General features: G+C 39.5%; 1 protein-coding gene across 10 annotated transcripts in view; it reads left to right on the top strand.

The window, feature by feature from the left end:
• Positions 1-26784, top strand: part of MKLN1 (muskelin 1) — a 365877-nt gene that overhangs the window by 302781 nt on the left and 36312 nt on the right. For all 10 annotated transcript variants that reach the window (XM_070071320.1, XM_070071319.1, XM_070071316.1 and 7 more), the window contains 3 exons: positions 6552-6764; positions 15514-15735; positions 18782-18911. In XM_070071320.1, the coding sequence (XP_069927421.1) occupies positions 6552-6764; positions 15514-15735; positions 18782-18911 (565 nt within the window). The remainder of the gene's footprint in view (positions 1-6551; positions 6765-15513; positions 15736-18781; positions 18912-26784) is intronic.

The following is a 26784-nucleotide window of genomic DNA, read 5'->3' on the forward strand; positions in this document are numbered from 1 at the left end:
TGGCAGAAACTTTCCAAAATTCTACTTTTGCTTAAAAACATGTATTGTGTCATTGGCAACAAGTTTTGTCAGTTTTCCTTCAAAGTGATATGCTTTCTACATTCATTTTTGAGGGAACTTCTACTTAACTATATGATAATCATTTCTGAATAACCATGCTTTATTAGTTACTTTCAATTAAATTAAAATTGTTCTATGGAAAAAGCAACCGCATGAACTTGCAACTCAAACCATTGCATAGGTATTTTTCGTTGAAACAACCATCATATATCAAGTAGTATTGTTTTATAGTTTTTTAAATCTATTTCAGTGTTTGGCTTAATAGAAGGCAGTTGGATTCAAATTTGCTTTTACATTGTGAGTTTGTTGCTCTATCAGATAGTTATGTTTTCAGTTACAGTCAAAGATGATGAGAGTGAAAAGACAGATTTTTATCTATTAGGAATTTGTACTGTTAGGAAAATAGCTTTAACTTTATAGACTCCCTAACATACTGTGGATACTTGAGACTACACTGAGAACTGCTGCTCTAATCCAATGCACAATCCCTGTTCAGATACAGACCATTCCAGTAAAACCCCAATCATGTTCTCTACAGGCATCCCATTGTCGCTTCTCAACCCTTAGCCCTGAGCCAAGATTTAGTACATGATCATATTTGCATTTCACTCTTGTATTTCTTTGGTCACCTTTCATCTGGAATAGTTCTATAAACTTTGTCATTTTTTAAGAAAATATTTCTTTATTTTGAAAGTCAAGAGTTAGAGAGGGAGAGACAGAGAGATCTTCTGTCTGCTGGTTCACTCCCCAGATGGCAGCAGCAGCCAGCGCTGGGCCAGGCCAAAGCCAGGAGCTTCATCTTGGTCTCCCAAGTGGGTGGCAGGGGCCCAAATACTTGTGCTGTTCTCTGCTGCTTTTCCTGGGCCATTAGCAGGGAGCTGGATTGGAAGTGGGGTGGCCAAGACACAGACAGGCAGTCACATGGGATGCTGACGTCACAGGCAGCAGCTTTGCCCGCTATGCCACAGTGCCTGCCCCTCTTTGTCTTTCTTGACTTTTGACATTTTTGAAGAGTACCAAGCAGTTATTTTGTAGCCTATCCCAGAACTGGATTTATCAGATGTTTCATTAGGATTGAATTTGAGTTGTACATTTTTAGCAGGAATAACACCTGGAAGACATTGGCTCCTCCTCAGTGTTTCATAGATCACATTGTCTAGTTTGTCTGATATTAGCTTTGTCATTTACCTAAGGAGGTGCCCACCAGATTACTTTATAATTAATAAGTAATTTGTGGGGAGCATTTTAAGATTATGAAAGTATCCTGCTGTTCTTTAGACTTTGGAAAGCATTGATGGAACTGTTAAAGCTTTTCTGGAGTGGTTATACTATTTATATTCCTGTCACCAGAACAGGACACTTCTCATTGCTCCCTGTCTTCTTTCCTCATTGATTGCTTTGGCACCTTAGTTAAAAATCAGTGGATCACATAAGCATATGTCTCTTTTTTTGGACTCATTCCATTGTACTTTGGTCCCTTCTTATACCAGTATGTCAACATGATGCTCCTTTGATCATAGTAGCTTTATAGTAACTCATGAGTTCAGATAATGTAACACCTCTTTATTCTTTTTTTTAACTTTTATTTAATGAATATAAATTTTCAAAGTACAGCTTATGGATTACAATGGCTTCCCTCCCACCCGCAACCCTCCCCTTTCCCTCTCCCTCCCCCCTTCCATTCACATCAAGATTCATTTTCAATTCTCTTTATATACAGAAGATCAGTTTAGCATAGTAAAGATTTCAACAGTTTTCACCCACATAGAAACACAAAGTGAAAAATACTGTTTGAGTACTAGTTATAGCATTAAATCACAATGTACAGCACATTAAGGACAGAGATCCTACATGAGGAGTAAGTGCACAGTGACTCCTGTTGTTGACTTAACAAATTGACACTCTTGTTTATGGCATCAGTAATCACCCTAGGCTCTTGTCATGAGTCACCAAGGCTATGGAAGCCTTTTGAGTTCACCAACTCTGATCATATTTAGACAAGGTCATAGTCAAAGTGGAAGTTCTCTCCTCCCTTCAGAGAAAGGTACCTCCTTCTTTGATGACCTGTTCTTTTCACTGGGATCTCACTCGCGGAGATCTTTCATGTAGGGTGTTTTTTTTTTTTTTCTTTCTTTTTTTTTTTTTTCCCCAGAGTGTCTTGGCTTTCCATGCCTGTAATACTCTCATGGGCTTTTCAGCCAGATCTGCGTGCCTTAAGGGCTGATTCTGAGGCCAGAGTGCTATTTAGGACATCTGCCATTCTATGGGTCTGCTGTGTATCTCGCTTCCCATGTTGGATCGTTCTCTCCCTTTTTTATTCTATCAGCTAGTATTTGCAGACACTAGTCTTGTTTATGTGCTCCCTTTGGCTCTTAGTCCTATCATTATGCTCAATTGTGAACAGAAATTGATCACCAGAACTAGTGAGATGGCATTGGTACATGCCACCTTGATGGGATTGAATTGGAATCCCCTGGTATGTTTCTAACTCTACCGTTTGAGGTAAGTCAGCTTGAGCATGTCCTGAATTGCACATCTCTTCCCTCTCTTACTCCCACTCTTATATTTAACAGCAATCACTTTTCAGTTAAGTTTCAACACTTGAGAATAACTGTGTATTGATTACAGTATTCAACCAAAAGTATTAAGTAGAACAAATAAACAAAAAAAAACCTCTTTATTCTTCTTAGGTTTTTTTTTTTTTTTTTTTTTTTTTTGGTTCTTCTAGGTTCTTTCCATTTCCATATGAATTATGGAATTAACTTGTTTCTAAAATTATGGTTAGGAATGTGATAAATCCATAAATCTTTTTTTAATTTTTAAAAAGTTTTTTTGACAGGCAGAGTGGATAGAGAGAGACAGAGAGAATGGTCTCATAAATCATTTTTAAAAAGGGTTTATTCATTTGAAAGAATCACAGAGAGAAAGAGAAAGACAGATCTTCCATTTGCTGGTTCACTCCCCAATTGGTTGCACCAGGCAGAACTGAGCCAGGCCACAGCCAAGAGCCTGCGCTTCATCTGGATGCCCTGAGGGTGGCAGCAGCTCAGGCACTCAGGCCATCTGCTGCTGCTTTCCCCAGGCCAGTAGCAGGGAGCCATATTGAACAGACGTTGAATCTTCTAAGCCATAAACTAGTTTAATCTCCATTGATTTACCCTTCATTATTTCTCAGCAGTTAGTTTTCAGGTTAGAGGTCTTGGTTATTTTAACTAAATTGTGTATTTTGTTTTTTCATGCTGTTATAAATATTTTGTTTTCTGATTGTTGACCAGCAATACAGAAAATACAATTGGTTTCTTAACATTGGCCTTGTATCCAGTCTCTGCTAAGTCTACTTTTTTATCTTTCTTAGGATATTTTAAATAGTTTGTGAAGAGACAGTTCTTGTTATCAATCGTAACTTTTTATTTTTTAAATGTCTCCCTTATTGCAGTGACTTGGACTTGCAGAGCAGGGTTGTACTGAAGTAGTCAGAATAGACGTCCATGTCTTGGTTCCCATGTTGGCAGGAGTTTGTTCCGTAAGTCACCATGAAGTGGAGAATCGGACGTCAGGTCATCCTCCTAAATCCTTTACGAGGTTGAAGCAGATTCCTTTGTCTTGTTATCTTGTTTTTTCATAATTTCATGTGGAGTCTTAGGAGCTGTTTTTCTGTACGGGTATCATCATGTTTCCTGTCATTGTCCTTGTCAGTGTGGCAGATTACTCTTGATGATTTTCAGATTTAAAATCAGCTTTGCATCCCTGAAATAAATCCTTTTTTAGTTATGAAGTATTCTTTTCACATGTTGTCACACTGCATTTGGCAATACTTGCTAGACTCTGGTTTTGCGTCTGTGTCCCTAAGGGGCACTGGTCACCTGTAAGTTGTGTCTTCACCTTCTCTTTCCCTATCCTTCCCCTTTCTCTGCCTCCAGCTTCTTCTCTGTAGTGTGTTATTGGTGTCAGTGTTCTGTTCCTTGCATGAAATAGAATAGAATTCGGGTAAAGTTTCTCTTTCGTTTTCTGAAAAAGTTTGTATTATTTCTTCCTTAAATGTTTGATAAAATTGACCAGTGTCCTCATCTGCATTCAGAGTTCTCTTTATGGGAGGATTTTAAATTGTGAATTAAATTTTAAGTTTCTCAGTAGCTACAGTGACTTCAGATTTTCTGTTTTATCTCACATCATTTTGGTAAGTTAGGTGTTTTCAAGGTATATGTACATTTTATCTAGGTTGTCAAATTTTACCTTTTTTTTTTTTGTTACAATCCCTGATTTTTAATATCATATCTAGAGTCCAGTTATTCCTCTTTCATTCTGATATTGGCAGTTTGTATTTTCTTTCCCTTTATAAAAATTTAGTCTTTCTAGTAGTTTATAATTCTATCAAACTTTCAAAGAACCAACTTTAAAATTTTTCTTCATTTTTAATATTTTCTATTCTATTTATTGCTTTTATATTTATTTCCTTTTTTCTTCTTGCTTAGGGTATAATTTGCTCATCATTTTAATACTACTTGTGCTAATTTAGCTGAAACATGAGTTTCTACTACTCTCCCCTCAAAATTTTGAATTTACTACTTCAGGAATTACGGCAGTGATTTATCACATGTTTTTGAGTTACTCAATTGTGAAGGCAATCCTTTCTCTTTTTTTAAGATTTATTTATTTATTTGAAAGTCATAGTTACAGAGAGGGCAAGGCAGAACGGGGGGCGGTGGGGAGTCTTCCATTCACTTGTTCACTTCCCAAATGGCCAGAATGGCCAGGGCTGGGCCAGGCCAAAGCCAGGAGCCAGGAGCTTCATCTGGGTCTCCTGTGTGAGTGCAGAGTCAAGGACTTGAGCCATGTTCTGCTGCTTCTCCAGGTGCATTAGCAGGGAGCTGGATCAGAAGTGGAGTAGCTGGGTCAATATTTCCTTAAAAGGTTGTAATAAAAATTAAGTAAAACATACACATATATTCACATTAATAATATGAACAGAACTTGGGGATTTTCTTTTTCATTTCCCCTTTTCAGCTAATCAAACCCTAGCCAACTGAAGTTCTGTTCTTCCTCTTACGAACTTTATTAGTTATACTACAGTAACTTGTTTTCAACTTCTTATTCAACTTGTAATATAAGTGATCTCAACTAGTTTATTTTTGTTGATCATACACTATTTTTGATAGTATTTACTCAGAAGAGTTTGTTTTTATGTAACGTCAAGAATGGATGGATAGGGGCCAGTGCTGTGGCATAGCAGGTGAAGTTGCCCCCTGCAGTGCCCGCATCCCATAGGGGCACCTGTTCGAGTCCTGTGTGCTCCACTTCCTGTCCAGCTCTCTGCTAAGGCCTGGGAAAGCAGTAGAAGAGGCCCAAGTCCTTGGGCCTCTGCACCTGTGTGAGAGACCCGGAAGAGGCTCCTGGCTTGGGATCAGCCCAGCTTTGGCTGTTGCAGCCATTTGGGAGTAAACCAGCAGATGGAAGATTCTCTCTCTCTCTCTCTCTCTCTCTTTGTCTTTGTCTTTCTCTTTCTCTCCCCCCCCCCCCAACTCTGCCTTTCAAATAAAATAAATAAATCTTTAAAAAAAAAAACAATTGATGGATGAAGAAGTCGAAGACATGGATTCTTACTCTACTTCTGTCATTAGCTTTATTAGCTTTCAAGGTGATACCTTTCCTGTCTGGGCTTAAGTTTTCTCATCTTTAAAAAGGGAGAATTAAAGTAAAGATTATATTATAGTTTCTTCCAGTTTTGAAATTCACTATTTGTACTCGGAGTGATAATTTGAGTACCTATATGTGCTAGATTCATATGAGAAATATAAAAATGTTTTTTAAAGAATGTGTCGGGGCTGGCGCTGTGACTCACTTGATTAATCCTCCACCTGCAGCACCAGCATCCCATATGGGCGCTGGGTTCTAGTCCCGGTTGCTCCTCTTCCAGTCCAGCTCTCTGCTGTGGCCCGGGAGTGCAGTGGAGGGTGACCCAAGTACTTGGGCCCTGCACCCGCATGGGAGACCAGGAGAAGCACCTGGCTCCTGGCTTTGGATCAGCACGCTCCGGTCTTAGCAGCCATTTGGGGAGTGAGCCAACGGAAGGAAGACCTTTCTCTCTGTCTCTCTCTCACCGTCTATAACTCTACCTGTCAAATAATTTTTTAAAAAAATCCTTAAAAAAAAAAAAAGACCGATGTGTCTTAAAGGAACTTGACATGTAAATAGGGAGTTGAACTGTGTACACAAATGATTAAAGTACAAAACAATGTATGATAGAAGACATATAGATGTTGTAAGCGAAGTGCCACAGGTGCATTGTAATTCATCTGTTCTGGAAGGTTGTAAGCATTTTAGGGTAAGATTTGTGTTTCCAGATGCTGCTTTTGCTTTCCATTAGAGATTTAAGTCTACCATTAGACTGAAATTAGTTTAGTTGCAAATCTTTTAATGAGAAATAACAAAAGGGGCATTTCATTTTATTTTCTGTTATTTGTTCTTCAAATTTTTCTTTGTTTGCTCTACAGAATGGTCCAAGTGCCAGGTCATGTCATAAAATGTGCATTGACACCCAGCGGAGGCAGATCTACACACTGGGCCGTTACTTGGATTCCTCTGTGAGGAACAGCAAATCTCTGAAAAGTGACTTCTATCGCTACGACATTGATACAAACACATGGACGCTGCTAAGTGAAGACACTGCAGCTGATGGCGGGCCCAAGTTGGTGTTCGATCATCAGGTTTGGTGCTCAGTTAAATATATGGTGGAATTAATCTTCAAGAACCGCAGTGATGGTTGCTTTAGAGTTTATTTCAGATGTTGTGCAAGTTGTGAGTGATTTCTGCTACAAATTACTATAACAGACAATAAAAATAATTATTGTTTTGGTGGGTACATTCATTACATTTTTGGCCCCTGGTTTTGTGCAGGATGAAATAGTTTTTAATTTACAAGAACTTCTCAGGGGCCAACACTGTGGCGCAGCAGGTAAAACCACTCCCTATAGTGCCGACATAACGTATGGGTGTTGGTTTGAGTCCAGGCTGCTCCACTTCCCATCCAGCTCTCTGCTATGGCCTGGGAAACAGTAGAAGATGGCCCAAGTCCTTGGGCTCCTGCGCCCACATGAGACCTGGAAGAAGCTCCAGGCTTCTGGCCTTGGATTGGCCCAGCTCCTGCCTTTGCAGCCATTTGTGTAGTGAACCAGTAATGGAAGACCTCTCTGTGTCTCTCTATGCCTCTGCCTCTATGTATGTAGCTCTGCCTTTCAAATAAATAAAAATATCTTTAAAAAAAACTTTTGAGAGTAGATGGAGCAATATTAGAAGAAACATTTTCAAGTTTGTGAAAATATCTAAATCATAACAACTTGCCCTTCTAACATTGAATAAAAATTCAATCTTTCTGAAAGAAATTTAAAATCATTTTATAATGGGCTTGAGAATTTAAAATCTAGAGCATCTCTTTTAATTAGTCAAAAATATTTAATTCATATTAGTTATTTTGGTTATGATCAAAAATTCATTGTAAACCCAGGTACTAAATAAGATATATTCTAGGTTAAGTTTAAACTCTGCATCAGCAGCAGTCATGTAATGGGGTTGTGTACAAGAAAACTACAGTAGAAATATTAGAAGCTACTTTAATGTTAATGTGCATGTAACTCTTTTATTATTCCCATCAGTGTCATTATCATTGTCATAATGTCTTTGAAAAACTTACTCTGTATCAATTCAGTATAAGACAAACAGGCATTAATTTGAATTCTGTACATACTTTTACTTTGCTGAGCCCATGTCCAGATTTTTTTAGGAATATACAGAGAAAAGGGACTTAAGAGATGTATGATGCTATTTTGATGAATATTGCTTTATCTAGTAGTTGGAAAGGTTATACCAGAATTATGACAGTTTACTTTTTTATTTTTTGAAGGCAGAGTTTAAAGAGAGAGGGAAAGAGAAAGAGAGATACCTTCCCTCTTCTGGTTCACTTTCCAAATGGCTGCAAAGGCTGGGTCAGGCCAAAGCCAGGAGCCAGGAGCCTCATCCAGGTCTCCCGCATGAGTGCAGGAGCCCAAGCACTTGCACCATTTTCCACTGCTTTAAGCAGGGAACTGGATCAGAAGTGGAGCAGCCGGGACTCGAACTGGCACCCATATGGGATGCTGGAACTGAAAGTGGCAGCCTAACCCACTATGCCACAGTGCCAGCCCCCACAATTATAACAATTCAGCTTAGGCCTAAAATTTTCTCTGGGAGTCTTCACAGATTTTGGTAATTCTTTGTTTTGTAAAACTATCTACTTGTGATATTTATATTAACATATAATCATTATAGGAAACTAGTAAGAAAAACATGATTAAGTTGTGTCTATCAAGTAAGTAGTTGGTGGAAAATCAAAAGCATATTTTCAAGATACATTCCATATTGAATTAAGAATTTCTGCCTGCTCTGTATAACTGAGCACTGCAAAGCTGGACACATCCCTGTTGGCATCTTCAGTGTCATTCAGGTAGAAAATAAGAACTCTAAGGAAAGTTAAGCTGGTTCTGATCTTTAAAAAAAATGCAACATCTGTGGATAATATTGTTAGGGAATCATTTATATTCTTGTTCCAAATGACTACATGTTTCTTTTACAAAACATACTGCTGTCATTATTTTTACAGGTTAAAAAAAGAATGGCTCAGGATAAAATGCTTACAGCACGTGTTGAGTTCTTTTATGTGGCCTTTGTCTCTCCTAACTTTAATGCAGTAGGGTGTTCCTTGGGAGCTCAGTTCTGTTAAATAAGGCTTGTTTTTCAGCTCATTAGATGGTACACTAGAACGCTGAGGGTAAAGAAACCAAGATGTTAGTCCTGACTTAGTTCTGTTTAGCTTTGTGACATGGAGCAAGTAGCATGATCTGTATAAGCCTCTATTTTGTATTCCATCTCATTTAAATAAAACATGTAGGTTAGAACTTACAACTCAGGATGTTTGTGATGACTTTGGATCTAACACTGAATGTTCATGATGTTCTAGGATTTAACATGATGCTCACATTAAAGTAGATCATAAGAAAGCTAGAGGCATGAAGAAACGTTTAAAAGTCATTTTTCTACTTAGAATTTTAATATTTAAAAATTATAATTTAAAGTTTTTAGATTTCTTTTCTATTATTATTATTTTTATTTGACAGGTAGTTATAGACCGTGAGAGAGAGACAGAGAGAAAGGTCTTCCTTCCGTTGGTTCACTCTCCTAATGGCTGCTACGGCCGGTGCTGCGCTGATCTGAAGCCAGGAGCCGGGTGCTTCCTCCTGGTCTCCCATGCGGGTGCAGGGCCCAAGCACTTGGGCCATCCTCCACTGCCCTCCCGGGCCACAGCAGAGAGCTGGACTGGAAGAGGAGCAACCGGGACTAGTACCTGGTGCCCTAACTGGGACAAGAACCCCGGGTGCCGGTGCTACCGGCGGAGGATTAGCCAAGTGAGCCACGGCGCCAGCCAGTTTTTAGATTTCTTAAGAACACAGTTACAGCTTAGTTCTTAGGGTTTGCATGTTATTGCTTTGCGTGAATTTTCAGGAAGAATGAGAATTCAAACAAAAAGGTTTTTATAAAGACATACACAAACCACATATTCAGCAAAACTAACACCAGACAAAACAGACAACAACCAGTTCTTTCTGAGTTTAGCCAAAAATGAAATACCCAGGACTTGTGTTGAAGTCCACAACAGTGCAAAAGGGAGAACTGGGAATGCCGAGTGACCTAGCTGGTGTATCATGGAGGGAAGTGCCAGGAGCAGAGCAGCCATCGGCCAGGTCAGTGAGTTCACGTGTGTACAGTGCGCAGAAAGCTTCAAGGGTGACAGCACTATTTCCTAAAAATGAGGGAAATACCATGAGGAAAGGGGACAGTGGCTCCTTGTTCATTGGCTAGTAAGGACCTGGAGGAACTCGGTTTGAGAAAGATTCTCCTCACTAGATGAGGCTCACCGAGTTTGAGAAGACATTGCTTCATGGAGGCACAAAATTGTGAAGGAACCGTTCAAGTTGGCAGCAGCAGTGGAGAGAGAACTTAAGCAGTGACATCCCTGCTTCACGGGAACCTCTGTAAGATTATCTGGTCCGTGGAAATTCGGCTAACTTACATATAAAAAACTAAAATGCGGCCGGCGCCGCGGCTCGCTAGGCTAATCCTCCGCCTTGCGGCGCCGGCACACCGGGTTCTAGTCCCTGTCGGGGCGCCGGGTTCTGTCCCGGTTGCCCCTCTTCCAGGCCAGCTCTCTGCTGTGGCCAGGGAGTGCAGTGGAGGATGGCCCAGGTCCTTGGGCCCTGCACCCCATAGGAGACCAGGAGAAGCACCTGGCTCCTGCCTTCCGATCAGCGCGGTGCGCCGGCTGCGGCGGCCATTGGAGGGTGAACCAATGGCAAAAGGAAGACCTTTCTCTCTGTGTCTCTCTCTCTCACTGTCCACTCTGCCTGTAAAAAAAAAAAAAAAAAAAAAAAAAAAAAAAAAAAAAAAAAAAAAAAAACCTAAAATGCAATAAACGCCAAATTTTTATAGAGAGGTGCACTAAAGAAAACCAATAAAAAGAAAAATAACAGCAAGACTTCCCTTCACAATAAAGCAGATGAAAATAATATCCCAGTATTTTAACATGAATTAAATGACTTAACGAAGCTTGAAACTCCGAAGAAAACTTCAAAGATATGCAGATGATGTAGCCAAATAGTAGGAACAGATGAAACCAGACCTGACAAAACTCAGGAAAAAAATTTGAGAAAAATATAAAAATAAAGTTTCCTATTTACAGTCGAAATAATAAGGACCACATGGCATAGAAGTAAGAGGTAAAGAAGATTAGCCTGAAAATCATAGATTAGACAAGCAAAAGAGAGCCAACATTTACATAATTGGAAACAATTAAAAAAGAAAATCCAAACAGTGAAACAAATATTTGTATATAAAATTCAAGAAAAATTTACTGAATAAAGAAGACTAATCCACATAATAAATGCACACACTACATTCAGGGTAGGTTCACGCAGTCAGCTCTGAGACATACATTAGTTACACTGAATTTAAAAGATAAAGACAATTTTTAGGCAGCTAGACAAAATGAACAAGCTAGCTGTAAGAGCTAAAATGAGACTGGTATCAGATTTCTCTACATCTAATAAAAAAAAATAAAGCAGCATCTAAAAGATACTCAAGAAATGACAGCGTGAACCAAGTATTCTGTTCTAAGTAACAAGTTGTCCTTCAAGTCTAAACACTTTAAGGAATTTACTTAAAATGGGATATGAGCTAGCCAAGAAATGGCAAGAAAAACATAATTTGAAGTAATTGAAAATCTCAGCTTATTGGTATTCTCTGTGGGTCGAATTGGGTCACTGGCAGGATGAATATGTACTTTGACTGTCCTCCTGCCCAACAGCCTGTGAAATGACAAGGGGATACATTAGCAGTATACTGTGGGCAGACACATTGGGATTTTCAGATATAGAAAGGATTAAGCACCCCCACCCATTCTAAGTATTTGGAAATAATACCACGAGAGAGAGGTACTGAACTCAACAAAATTCGAAATTAATTAAAACAGCTAATAAACTGAAAAATGTTTAAGATGTTAAGAGTTATTTTTAAAGTACTTCTGGGAGATAGTATATTCATGAAGAAGGAATAGCTAGAAAAATTATAAGTTAAAGATATGATAGTAAAAATGTCACTAAATTGATTAAAAAGCAGGAATGTCATATTCATCTCTAACTTGGCAAATTAGTGAGCTAAAATTATGAGAGGAAAAGAACAGAAAAAAAAATCCTAGGAGTTCTAGAGAGAATGAAGATTAAAGAGGGGGGGATCATCAGGTGAGGTCAGGATGAAAGAGAAAAATTCCTGCATAGAAACTTCCTCAGTGACATTATAGAACCAAAGATTAAAAGAAAATTCTAAAGCTTCCCACAGAGGGAAGGTTGGTTGCCTTTTTAGGTAAATGAGAACCAGATTGGCATGAAGCACTTTTGGAGATTGGCAGAAGGGAGGGTGTAGTTTAAACAACACGGATACCTAGAAGGCTTTATAGCAATGCCTTCAATTTGTGGGAAAAGAAAATTATTGTGAACCCAATCTAACCCTTGCCAGTTTTGTCTTCGGTGAGAGGATAAAATAAAGTCACCTTTAAGTTTAATTTTCTTTACAGAAAAAAAAAAAGTTTATTTATTGTTTATTCGATTTTAGAAATTAAGTATCTAACTTGGAGACAGATATTCAGCCTACCAGTTAGGTTGCTCCTGCCCTGCATTGGAGTGCCTGGGTTTGTTTCCCGGCCCTGGCTCCAGCTCTCTGCCGGTGCAGGCCCTGGGAAGCAGTGGTGGTGGTTCAAGTGACTGAGTTTCTCCCACTCACTTGGCTAATCCTCTGCCTGCGGTGCCAGCATCCCATATGGGCGCCGGTTCTAGTCCCGGCTGCCCTTCTTCTGATCCAGCTCTCTACTGTGGCCCAGAAGGGCAGTGGAAGATGGCCAAGTGTTTGGGCCCCTGCACCCGTGTGGGAGACCTGGAGGAAGGTCCTGGCTCCTGGCTTCAGATCGGCACAGTTCCAGCCGTCGCAGCCATTTAGGGGTGAACCAACGGAAGGAATACCTTTCTCTCTGTCTTTCTCACGGTCTATAACTACCTGTCAAATAAAAAAAAAAAATATTTATAAACCTGGCAGAGTAGATGAATAGTCTTCCAATTTTTGGCTTAAAAGATTTCTTGAACACGTTGACAGAAAACACATTATTGTACAGAGCTTTATTAAGTTACTGATTTTTCAGAAATATTTTTCAGATATTCTAAGCGAAAAAACAAATGAGAGCAAAAATTCCCTAGAGTGATTAAAATTTATTTTTGTTCGATAATTAACCTTCAGTGAAACTACTCATTTTATCTAGGAAAGAATCAAGTTTAGAATAGGTAGCTGAAGGAATAAAATTGTATTTTGTGTTGTTTGTTAAGATATCAGGAAGAAATATCATTCTACTAGAGTCTTATTCTTTTCCTGAGTTGGTTTGGGCTGGTATGCTTAGGTGAGCCGCCAAGATAAAGATGGTTGCATGTCAGCCCTGGTAACAAATGAGATTAAGCTACATCAAAGTTAAGTTTAAATATCCCCAAAAGGAAAGAGAAACTCCCTTTTCAGCCAGACATTTGGGCTTGTTAATAGAGATGGGCTATTAGTATGAATCTGTGAATTTATGAAAATGGAAATAGATTCATTTAACATAGTTCCCTTGGGATGTTCAGCATGATCCCCAGCTCCCCATTAGGAGAGATGAGCTATAAATTCTTAGACCAGGATAGCACACCCAGCTTTGTTGAAACCCTAGTGACAAGTAGTTGAGCTGAAACCCTTCTGAGTAGTCGCTTTCAGCAGTGTATGGATTGTCTTCAGTGACATGATCACTTAAGATTAAAAGGTGGGAACACTTTTTATATGGAGTGCCAGGAACATGAAAACCTTGGTAACTTATTTTTTCAACCATATGTACCAAGATTGTTATAATCTTGTGGAATAGATTTTTATCTTACATTCTGGTAATCTCCGAGAAGCCTGGAAAATGGCAAATAAGGTTGATCTTTTTAGGGTAGGAAAAGCTTAGGTGATGCTAGAATTTCTTCTTTATTTTTAATTAATTAAGAGACAGGGTGAGAGTGAGAGCCAGGGAACGTACTGCCATCCACTGGTTTACTCTTCAGATGGCTGTAATGAATAGGGCTGATCTGCAGCCAAACCTGGGAGCCAGCTCTCCCGTGTGAACTTCACAGGAACGCAATTGTTTGAGCCATCACTGCTGGCTCCCAGGGTCTGTATGAGCAGGAAGTTGGAGACAGGAATGGAGCCAGGTTTCCAATCCAGGTACCAATGCAGAATGTAAGCATCTTACTGCTAGGCAACACCTCCCCTCTTTTTAATAATAATAGCAATACAAAACAGCATTCAAAGGTTGTAAAGCAGCTTCTTGTTTAAAAAAATGCAAAAATTTGATAAATGTAGTTTGGTGGGAGGGGAAAGTTGAATATATAATGATAATATTTATGTCTTAGCAAAAGAAAGTTTTGTACCTGCAGTTTATTCTTTTTTTTTTTTTTTTTGTAAAGATTTATTTATTTATTTGAAAGGTAGAGCTACAGAGAGGCAGAGGGAGGAGGGAGGGAGGTCTTCTATCTGCTGGTTCACTCCTCAAATGGCTGCAATGGCCAGAGCTGGGCTGAACCGAAGCCAGCAGCCTAGAGCTTCTTCAGGGTCTCCTACTTGGATGCAAGGACCCAAGGACTCAGGCCATAGCAGAGAGCCTGATTGGAAGAGGAGCAGCGGGGACTCGAACTTGTGCCTGTATAAGATGTGGCAGTTTTACCTGCTATGCCATGGCGCTGTCCTCATGCAATTTATTCTCTAACTATAAATGTCATTTGTGTTTAACATTTGATTTCCAACTTGGATTTATATATTCTTTTTGTTTTTAAAGATTATTTATTTGAAAGACAGAGTTAGAGAACAAGATCTTTCATCTGCTGGTTAACTTCTCATATGGCCACAACAGCCAAGGAGCCTGGAACTCCATCCAGGTCTCCCACATGAGTGGCAGGGACCCAAGCACTTGGGCCATCTTCCGTTGCTTTCCTAGGCACATTAGCAGGCATCTGGATTGAAAGTGGAGCAGCTAGTACTCAAACTGATGCTCGTATGGGATCCCAGTGTCGTGGGCCGTGGATTACCCCTCTGTGCCACAACACCGGCCCCACATGTTCTTTAAAGTAGAATTTGAGTCTTATTATCTTGTTGACAAATGGCTGTTTTCTCACATTTTTATGAAAATCTATAATCTTGAGTTTGGAAGAATCAAGGTTGGCTTTGGAACATGAAAATTAAACTTAGATAATATTATGAAGAGAGATAAAATTCTTCCCTACTGTAGAAATCACACTGAAGACTTTTGTTTATTTTGTAACATCATTTGAGATTTCTAAAATAGAGGTTCATTTAGCTATGTCAGTCTTCCTCACATGTCTGCTTTATTATTTTATTGTAGTGATATTAATGTGATGCTGGTATAAAATAGAAAAGGGAGATTATATAAGGAGAATGAAAAGAAAGTATAATCAGCCTTCGCCCATAGAGTATGATGAGTGTTCACTCCTAGGTAGAAGTCAACACTGTACTTGTTACCATTGGTCAGTTCTGCAGAAAAATTATACAGTTTGAATAAAGCAGAGAGCTCTTTACCCTAACATGTTTTACTCTCATTGGGCAAACTGGAAAAGATATTCAGAAATCCATCCTGTCTCTGCTAGATGGTGAACAATATTATATTATGTGTATATGATAATGATGTGTACTATCTTTAAGGTTTTTTTTTTACTTTTTAAGAATATAAAACTGTACACTTGGATTGCATCATAGAACATATGATTGGAACAAACTAAAGCTATTCAATTTGTTGCCTTATTCTGATAGATGTGTATGGACTCAGAAAAACATATGATCTACACCTTTGGTGGCAGAATTTTGACATGTAATGGCAGCGTTGATGACAGCAGAGCCAGTGAACCACAATTCAGTGGGTTGTTTGCTTTCAACTGTCAGTGTCAAACCTGGAAACTTCTTCGAGAAGACTCCTGTAATGCTGGACCTGAAGACATCCAGTCTCGGATAGGACACTGCATGCTGTTCCACTCAGTAAGAATCTTCTGTACATGCACTGTGTTAGTTTTGTCATGTATATCTCTGTAAGAAAAGCAGTGTGAAACCAAATTCATCAGTAAGAGATCAGGGCTTTCCATTAGAAATAAATGATTTGTATAGCAGTGACAAAGATTAAAACTTCCTTTAACAGTGAACAGGATCTTCCATTGTATGATTATCTTCAGTGTTTATCCATGTATTATGGCTATTATCCTTATCCCTTTCTACTTACTGACTTCTCATAATAATTAGGAAAATTTTTATCTATTCTTATTTTCTCTCTGCCACTCACCATTAAATACAAAGAATTAAGAATTGATTTTATAGACTTAAGAATAAAATTTATCAGCAGAACCAACTTAACAGACTTTTCAGATGTTTTAATGAAAGCTTGATCTTTTGTGAACACAGTTTTCAAACAATATTAAATAGTGTAGACATTCTTTAACATTTATCCTATTTTTAAATTCATTTTATTTATTTATTTGAAAAACAAGGAGAGAGAACTCCTCTGGTTCACTCCCCAAATGCCAGTAACAGCTGGGGCTGGGCCAGTCCAAAGCCAGGAGCCAGAAAGTCAGTCTGGGTCTCCCAAGTGGGCGGCAGGGACCCAAGCATGTGGACTGTCAACCGTTGCCTCCCAAGGTATGCATTAGTAAGAAGCTGGAATCCAGACTTGAACCCAGGCACTATGATGTGGGAAGCAGCATCTTAAACGCTGTGTCAAATGCCTGTCCCTAACATGTATTTTAAACATGTTCTCTCTACAAAGAGAAGGAAATAGAGTATAATAATACATTTCTGTGTATTTGTCACTTTCAGCAGTTACCAGTAATATATCTACTCATTTACATGTATCTACCTGCTTTCATTGAATTTTATTCATTTTCTTGGTTTTCCTTTGATTTTTAAGTTAATTCTTACATTTTATTTTTCTGGCATATTTTAAAGCAGATACCATTTACTGTCTCATTATAGGCATAAGTACTGTAGTGTGTAGCTCTGAACACTAAGGGCTTTTAAAAACATAATTGTAATACCATTAACACAGCCAACCAAATAACTGCACTTTCTTAGTATAACTTAATACTCATTCTATGTTTACTTTTTTTATAATATACTGAAAATGCCTGCTTAATAGCTGGCTTGTTGAATTTAGATTCTAAAGAGATCTATATATATTGCAGGTGGTTGTTAGGTCTCTTAGATTTTTTTAATCCACAGCAGTAGACTTCCAACCTTCTATTTTATTCCCCTACATGTATACCACTTAGTTACTTGTTTTAAAAAAGTGAGTCATTTGTGCTCTAGAATCGCCCATATTCATAATTTGAGTATTTTTATCTTCATAGTGTCATCTAATACATTCTTCTGTCGTTCATATTTTCTCTGAACTGGTAATTATATCCAGAGACTTGATTTTTAGATTCACCCCCCTCCCCGGGGCGGGGGGGCTAGAGGGAGGTAAGAGAATATTTCTTAGGTACTGATTGTAAAATATGAAGACATTTAATGTCTAGTCATGCTCTTGGTTGTGTTAGTTTGAGTGTTATCAGGCTGACCAGTTGTCAAGTTTCCTGTCAACCTTCCACTTAATGACTTCAGTGGCCATTGATATTCTTTGCCTAGATTTTACTAGTCAAACAACTGGTGAGTTTCTTATTCATTCTGTTTCTTCTGCATTTATTAATTGAGATTCAACTAGAAAAGAACTTCCTATCATTAACTGTTTCATTACCCTGAAATGTAAACATACAGAATAGGCAGCATAAAATGATTATTTTCCATAACTGATTTTCACATTAATGAGTTTAGATTTCAGTTACCTGATGAGGTTTTAAAGAAAATATTACTAACTCATGGGATTTTTATGTATTTGATTTTTTTTAAATTAAATGCTATTATTCTTTTTGATGCTCAAAATTTTCTTCCTATGTTGAGCCAGTAGGAGGCTCCCTCTATGTGTGTATATTTTTTAGTCAGACAAAAATGAAATCATGAGTTCATACTGATAAATTCAGTTCAAATTCAAGATTTTTAAAGTCTTTTACTTAATGTCTGTTTTGGTACATGTATTTGTGTATCTTTTAAACTTAAAAATCCTATTTCATAAGGAAAATATTGCTTTATCTGTAATGGTCTTTACAATAACAGAGGTAATAGATCAGAGAGTGCTGTTTAAGATTACTTTCTGATGATTTTTCTGCTTAGAATTTATCTCCCATGAATGGATCGTTTTTAAAAAATGGAAAATCACTAGAAATACCATTTCTCTATTGATCATATCTTTATATAGATCTATTTTTTTTTCAAATTTCAGAGATTTTTCTCCTGAAAAATTAATGCTTTATTCTAAAAAAATTTTGTTCATGATTCCAAAATCAAAACCATAAGTCAAGATACTTACAGAGAAATCTGATTTTTATCTCTGTCTTCCTAGTGTCTTTATCAGACTTGGCTTTTGAAAAAAGCTGACTCCTCTCTCTGTCCCTCTGCTTCTGCGCTCTCTCCCTTCTCACTTGCTCTCTAGAATGCCTGCACTCTCCCCTGCTCTCTCATACACACGTCCCTTTTTCTCGTATCTTAAACAAAAGCCCCAACCTGTATACATTGTCTGTACCTTGCATTTTTACTTTAACAGGTTGTCCTGGAGATCATCTCTTAGCTTCCTTTTTCTTCCTTATTCAACATAATGCTTGGGTCGTGCAATCTATCACATCGTTACTTTTGGGGTGGGCATTTGGTTTGGCTGCCGACATTCCATGTGGGAGTGCCTGGGTTGAGGCCTGGTCTGGCTGCTGTGGGAGCACTGGGTTGAGTTCCTAGCTCCCAGCTTCCGCCTGACCTAAGCCCTGCCATTGTGAGCGTTCTTGGGGTGATCCAGCAGATGAGGGCCTGTGCACACATGCCCTCTCTCTCTGTCTCAGGTAAGTAAATAATTGAAAACAACATTACTTTTTTAGAGGTTTAATTTTAAAAAAGATCATTCTGAATTTTTCATGGAAGTGACAACTCTCTCCCTTTTTTTTTTCTTTTTCAGAAAAATCGTTGCTTATATGTATTTGGTGGTCAGCGATCAAAGACTTATTTGAATGATTTTTTTAGCTATGATGTGGACTCTGATCATGTAGACATAATATCCGATGGCACCAAGAAAGACTCTGGGATGGGTAAGGGCGTTTAGCTGATTTCTCCTTGCATGTCTTAACTACTTCAGAAGGAAAACCGCTTTCCCTTTTTTTCTTTTTTCTAACCATTCTTCACCCTGTTCCATTTCTTTGGTGAGTATAATTCTGAGGAATGCAACTCTGCCAGCTTTCCAATCCTGTGTACAGTACATGAATTGTTCTTACAGCTTCCTTCAAGCAGGAGGACCGTGTGTGAACTTGGACAGGAGCCGTGTATGTGCTTGTTGTGGGGAGATGACTTTGCAAAAATCAGTATTTTAAAGCTCATTATTCTGTGTTGGCTGATCCTTTCCACCATCTGTTTTTATTGCAGTGGTCTGTATGTAGGCACTGGTGGAAGTGTATGTCGTTGAAGGGAGGACTTCGTGTGACTGGTAGCACCTGACAACTTTAGAAGCACGGCATTTAAGAAGTTAAGCTCCTAGTTATAGTGCCGCTGGTTTGCTCAGTTTGTGCATAGTACCACTGCGTAATTGTCAGTAGTGCCCTGTTACTCTCAGAAGCGTATTGTTTTGATAATTTACCTTACATGGTAGTTATTTTGCCTGTGATTACTGTAGGCAGAAGAGTGTCTTTGATTAAGGCCTAGTGGTTTAAAGTGCCTAATTTTGAGAAATAGTGTGAGAAATCAGATCAGTTTGCTTTTCTTTCTAATGTTATTTATAAAGTAAATCTTTCTATGGTTGACTCTTTTGTAAAACAACGATAAAAATAACGCGATCAGAGAACATTTGTGGGTGCTATGTTAACACAAATTTCTAAAATAAAGAAAAACAAAGAGATCTTTTTATTATAGTTCATATTTAAGAAGAAAAGCACCTTTTTTTTTTTTTAAGATTTATTTATTTGAAAGAGTTACACAGAGAAGGAGAGGCAGAGAGAGAGAGAGAGAGGTCAGTCTTCCATCTGCTGGTTCACTGCCCAATTGGCTGCAACAGCTTGAGTTGGCGCCTCTCTGAAGCCAGGAGCCAGGACCTTCTTCTGGGTCTCCCATGTGGGTGCAGGGGCCCAAGGACTCAGACCATCTTACACTGCTTTCCCAGGCCATAGCAGAGAGCTGAATAAGAAGTGGAGCAACTGGGACTTGAACCGACACCCATATGGGATGCCAGCACTGCAGGCAGTGACTTTACCCACTACGCCACAGCGCCAGCCCTGTATGGAATAGTTTTGACTCTTGGGCTTTACTCCTGTCTTTTGTTCTGGAAAAAAGTTAGAGGTTTTTTCTCTGGGAAGAAGACTATGCAGGCAGAGGGGACAGGGTAGGAAACAGGGGAATTAGGCCTGCTATATAACTAATTCTTTATTCCCATGATGCCAGGTGTATGTCTCCTGGCAGAAGACTTGGAATCACCTTTGTAGAAAATGTATGACTTCAGAGAAAAAGTCTCAGATATTGTTCCTGAAGATAATCTCCCCTACCCAGAGCCACCATCAAAATGGCTGATATTGCTAGTAGTCCCTAATACAATGGCCGGGTTCATGGCCTGGTCCCCCTACAGTGTTGCCCACTGTACACATGCAGATTTCAGCTCACGTTACGTCTTCACTTTTAATGAACAATTGGTTTAGCATTTTCTGTGTTAGGGCCTTTACCATGAAAGAGATAAAAACCAGAAAACAAATCTGAAGTAATACACTGAGCCCAAGTGACTAAATGTAGTAATAATCAAGATCACTTTTCTTAGGGAAAAATATTTTATCATTAAATGGTAATAGCATCGGTGGAAGATCAGAGACTAAGAGAAAGATTTTTAAAAAGAGATTTTGTTAGAATGAAAAAAAGTAGAATGGGTGTAAGATCAACCAAAGCGAAGTTTACCAAAAAGTGGACATTATGACAAAGATTTGGAAATTTGAGAAAATTAGGATCTTGAAAAATCATTCCAGGAAGTCCAGTGTTGAACTAATAACAGTTCCTCCAACCATAGAGAACAAAGAAAATGAAAGAGGCTAGTGTAAAGTAATAAACTAAATAGAAAGTTTTCCCAAAATTGAGATGATTGGTCTCCAGATTATAAATGGCCCCCTACAGAAGTCAGTGCATTGAATTAAAAGCACAACAAATGGAAACACTCCTCTCTCCCTGCAGAGACATTTTTGGGCAGTGTCCATTTTCATGTATTGAGAATTAAGAGAAAATCCTAAAAGCTTCTAGAGAAAAAAAAAGTTGTATTCAAAGGAACAGGATTTAGTATGATATAGAAATAAGAAGCAGCATTAGAAGAGAAAATCTCTGGGAAAATTATCATTTCATCATTTTGCAGTTCTATTCCTAATACAGTGAAACAAGAGGAAAGAAATGTTTTCAGATACGCAAGGTTTCTCAGTGGAATGTGTTTGCCTGCAAGAAGTAGAAAGCCCAGTAAAAAATCACTCAAATACAAACTCATTCCTCTCACAGAACAGGAATTCTAGAGGTAGACAGTCTGGGGTCGATACAGTGATGAAGTACTTACAGTGTCATCAGGCCCTTAGGTCCTTCTGCCTCATTTGGTCTGTTTAAGATCAGGTTGTAGGAGCCGGCAGCATGGCATAGTTAGTAAAGCCTCGACCTACGGTGCCGGCATCCCGTGTAGGTGCCAGTTGGAGTTCCAGGTGCTCTTCTTCCGAACCAGCTCTCTGCTATGGCCTGGGAAAGCAGAAGAAGATGGCCCAAATCCGTGCGCCCCTGCACCCCGGTGGGAGACCCGGAGGAAGCTCCTGCTCCTGGCTTCAGATCGGCCCAGCTGTGGCCATTGTGTCTATTTGGGGAATTAACCAGCAGATGAAAGAGCTTTCTCTCTGTCTCTCCCTCTCTGTCTGTAACTCTTCCTCTCAAATAAATAAATAAATAAAATCTTAAAAAGAAAAAAAGAGGTTGTAATCTCACAGGAGCAAGTTGTCTGAAGCACCTCAAATGTCATTTCTTCATTCCAGGAAGGAAAAAAGGCAGGAAAGCAAAATTTGTCCAGAAAACTGCCAGCAAGCTTCTACTTACAGTTCATTGAGTATTGGCTTCAAGAGAACCTGGGAAAACAAGTGTTTAGCTTTTCCAGCTTTCGTAGAGCAAACGAGGAAAGGGTTTAGAAACGGCGGTTGGGTTACACAATCAGCAATCACTGATACACGAGAGTAAAAATATGTAGACCTTTTAATGAACTTTTTCTTAAGAAGTTACTATACCATGTACTCTTAACAAAAAGGACTAAAGGTAAGAAAAGAACAGGAGCTGGGATTAAAAGGGTCCAATATAGGAAAGCAGGAGAGAGGCATTCCAAGGGGTACACCTGAGAGCAGACTTAATGAGCGTGTGTCTCATACTGCAGCAGGAGTGTGTTGGATAGCAGACCTTTCTTCCTTACACAGACTCACATTTCCTGATCAAGGTTGACTCAGTAGATATGTTTGAGCGTTTGGACTTAAACAAACAAACAAACCATGCATAGGTCAACAGCCTCTGAAGTAGAAGACTAAGGCCAAGAAGATAATAGGAAGAGCAAATGTTTTTGTAAGAAAGGAAACATCATCACAGTAAATTTCTTGGCTCTCCATTGAGCAGTATTTCCGTAATAAGGGAACAAGTACAATCAGTTTCACAGGAAATGGGGATAAAACATAGTGGGAGGATAGTGTAAGTGTAGTAAAAGTCGTCTTCACCTACTGCAGTAGGAAGTCAGTAGGTGAGATCTGAAACAGCAGCTTCAGCATCTTTAGAAATACGGACCCAAATGACTCGTAACTACTTCCTCTGTCTAAACCTACCTGGCTTGTTTATTCATCTGTCTTCTGTTACTATAAATGTGGGGGTATATGAGTTGATCTGTGACTTTCTCTGGCATTTCAGAGTTATTCTGGGGCTGACGTGGTGTAGTGGGTTAAACAGCGGCCGCCAGCGCTGTCATCCCAGATGGGCCCTGGTTTGAGTCCCGGCTGCTCTACCTCCAATGCAGCTCCTAGTAATGCACCTGGGAGAGCAGCAGAGGACGGCCAAAGTGCTTGAGTCCCTGCATGTATGTGGCAGACCACGAAAGCTCCTGGCTTTGGCTTGGCCCAACCCTGGCCAGAGAGGCCATCTGGGGAGTGAACTAGGTGATGGAAGACCTCTCTGTCTCTCCCTCCCTCTTCGTGTAACTCAGATAAATAATTTTTTTAAAAAGTTATTCTAACTTTACATTAAAATAACTAGGAAGATAAAGGTAGTAATTCCCCTATAGTCTTAATGTAGCCCTCCCTGAAAAAGGTAGTAAACACAGTATGATATGACAATTATGTGTTGAAAATTAAACATGCTGACACAGTGCTAGACTAAGATTACCGTAGAACAACCAAAATCGGTTTTCAGAGTGCTTGTAGTGTAGTAGGTAGTATCATTCTGATAGATTATGATGACTTTTCTTGACTGCTGTATGCCAAAATGTCTTTAATAGATTGAGACTCCTTTATAAAGTGAGAAAATTTGTGATCAGTGAAGTATATTTAGCATCACTATTAGATAATAGCAGAGCTGGAATTTTGAAGTTTGAGTGCAAAGAAGGTATTCTTTCTACCATACTGAATTGCTTCCCAAGATTAAAAGAAAGAAACATGGCCGAGTGATAGTGGCAGGAAATGGTAGAAGCATTTACTATAATAAGTGGGCTTTAATGACTATATTAATAAAAAATTATAAAAATGAGTTACAATTATGTAATTTGCAAAGTTCATTGTTACAATGTCTTAGTCAGGGTCAGAGCTAGCTTTAGAGCTAGCAGAGTATGATCATTGTTCTTCCTGCTCAGTGTTCTTGTGATTATAAAAGTGATGATATGCATATTGTAGACAGTTTGAAAATACAGAATGATGCAGGAAACAATGTTGAAAACCACCCAGAGGTATGTTAACAGATTAATGTCTTTGATTCTTGTCTTTTAGACTTATTTGTGGTTTGAAATTTAGCACAGTTTTGTATTCTTCTATTTTGAAATTTGTATTAAATTGTGGGTTTTTAAGTTATTGTGTTTTTATACTATCGTGAACTATGGGTTTTGGTAGAAAAGACAAGTGGATTCTTTCCTTAATTACTGCATTAATCACCTCTAAAATCAAGATCGCCATTTTTGCTGCACATTGTTCAGCTTTTAATTGGTTTGTAGTCAATTATCTGACAGTGCAATTGAGTTCCTTCATTAATTTATGTATACATTTCCAAAGATTTATTTATTTATTTGAAAGGCAGAGTCACAAAGAGGCAGAGAGAAATAGAAAGAGAGAGAGAGAGAGAGGGAGGGAGGCAGGCTGGCGCCGTGGCTCAATAGGCTAATCCTCCACCTGTGGCTCCGGCACACCAGGTTCTAGTCCTGGTCAGGGCACCAGATTCTGTCCCGGTTGCCCCTCTTCCAGGCCAGCTCTCTGCTGTGGCCAGGGAGTGCAGTGGAGGATGGCCCAAGTACCTGGGCCCTGCACCTGCATGGGAGACCAGGAGAAGCACCTGGCTCCTGGCTTTGGATCAGCAGCCATTGGAGGGTGAACCAACAGTAAAGGAAGACCTTTCTATCTCTCTCTCATGGTCCACTCTGCCTGTCAAAAAAAAGAGAGAGAGAGAGGTCCTCCATTTGCTGGTTCACTCCCTAAATGGCCATAACAGCTGGAGCTTGGCCGATCTAAAGCCAGGAGCCTGGAGCTTCTTCCAGGTCTCCCATGCAGGCGCAGTGTCCCAAGGCCTTAGGCTGTCTTCCACTGTTTTCCCAGGCCACAGCAAACAGCTGTATCAGAAGTATAGCAACTCGCACCCGAACTGGCCCCCTATGGGATGCCACAGTGCCTGCCCCTAATTTTTATTTAGATAGATAGATAGATAGATATGTTTTAAGATTTATTTATTTATTTGAAAGGCAGAGTTACAGAGAGGCAGAGAGAGAGAGAGAGGTCTTCCATTCACTGGTTCACTCCCCAGGTGACAACAATGGCAGGAACTGTGCCAATCCAAAGCCAGGAGACAGGAGCTGCTTCTGGGTCTCCCATGTGGGTACAGGGGCCCAAGGACTTGGGCCATCTTTCGCTGCTTTCCAGGCACATCAGCAGGGAGCTGGATTAGAAGTGGAGCAGCCAAGGCTCGAACCAGCACCCATATGGGATGCTGGCACTGCAGGCAGCTGGCTTTACCTGTTACACCACAGTTTCAGTTCCTAATTTATATTTTTGATTGTTTGCTGGCATCTAAGTATCTTGCCACAATTCATTTACTTCTCTAGGCCAAGTATTGTTTTAGATACCTGGGATTCAGCTATAGATCCGGAAGATAAAATCCCTTTGCTCTAAGGGCTCACATTCCAGAGGAGAGAGACATATATTTACATTCTAAACATTGTGTAAAAAGTCAGATGCTGTGATGACAAGTAATGTAGGAGGTCTTAGAGTGGGTTGGAAAACTGTCTCTGAGAAGGTAATCTTTCAGATTCAAAGTGAGTAGTGAAGAATTTGGAAGAACTGAGAAGAGCAAGGACAAAGTTCCTGAAGTGAGAAAGAAGTTGGGGTAGTCTGGAAACAGATGAGGAAGATGCACAGTGAGTGGCGGAAGTTGATGTGAAATGAGGTTAGAGATAGGGGCTGAGTAGTTTCTTGTGCAAATGTAAGAAGTTTGGATTTTTATTTTATTTTTGGTAAATAGATTGTTGAGAGGTTTGATCAGATTAGGCCCTTCATCTGATTTATTTTTTGAAGATTTATTTTTTGAAAGGCAGTGTTACAGAGAGGCAAAGAGGGAGGGAGGGAGGGAGGGAGAGAGAGAGAGAGAAAGTGTCTTCCATCCACTGGTTCACAATGAATGAAATGGAAATGCTGATCTTGCAACTGGTGGATCTTGGCCAATCCGAAGCCAGGAGCCAGGAGCTTCTTCAGGATCCCCTATGCAACTAGAGGGGCCCAAGGACTTGGACCATATTCCACTCTTCCCAGGCCATAGCAGAGAGCTGAATTGGAAGTGGAGCAGCTGGGACTCCAACTGGTGCCCATATGGGAGCCGGCACTGCAGCTGGCAGCTTCACCTGCTACACCACAGCGCCAGCTCCCCTTCATCTGATTTTAATTTAGAAAAATTTCACTCCTTGTCTAGATATGCATTTTTCAGTTGATTAATTTTCATAGGATTCCTGAGTTTCAGTGTTCAAAGGCTTTATGTGCAATTGCTGTTTTACTGAAAATTTTTAATGGCAGAGTTAAGCATCTGTTTATAACTACTTGGAAAATTTTCCCACCTAAAACTGTTGCAGCCATACTGGGAAGTGAGGAATCTCAGTGTTGGCACAGTAGGGTGAAACAGATTCATGTTTACTGTTACCTGCCGTTCCCCTCTCCTCTCCTCCCCTTGCTCCTTTTCTTTCTCTCTCTCTTTCCCCACATTCCCTTACCTTTACGCCCCTCATCTTTCTCTCTGGAGGATTATAGTATGTGGCCAGGATTGAGAGCCGCTGTTCAGGCTCTCCAGATTTTATTTCAGTCCTTAAGCAGGTTACTTCATGTCTCAGCCTTTGTTTCTGCATTTGTAAATAACCAGATTGTATTTTAAAGAAAATAGTGTCCCATGCTCATGGCTACTCCATGAAGTGGAGCAGGATTAACATTCTAGTTTGGGCAAGGGTTATTATTGGATGCCTCAGTTTTCAAGAGGATGTCAGGACCTCACTCGGGCTCACTGATCTATCCAGTGATTATCAAGTCAAGCCAGTTTTACCTCCATCCTCTCCCTCTTCCTGCTGCTGTTTCATTAAGTGCTGCTTTGGGCTGTCGTCACCTATCTGGTCTCTGTGTCTGGTTTTCTTCTCCCTGAGTATTCTACCACACACTGCATGCCACCCCTGTCCCCGCCCAACCGACCCAGGCCACACACTGTAAGCAA

The sequence above is a fragment of the Oryctolagus cuniculus genome, chromosome 3 (assembly GCF_964237555.1).
Source record: "Oryctolagus cuniculus chromosome 3, mOryCun1.1, whole genome shotgun sequence".
Classification (NCBI taxonomy): Eukaryota; Metazoa; Chordata; class Mammalia; order Lagomorpha; family Leporidae; genus Oryctolagus; species Oryctolagus cuniculus.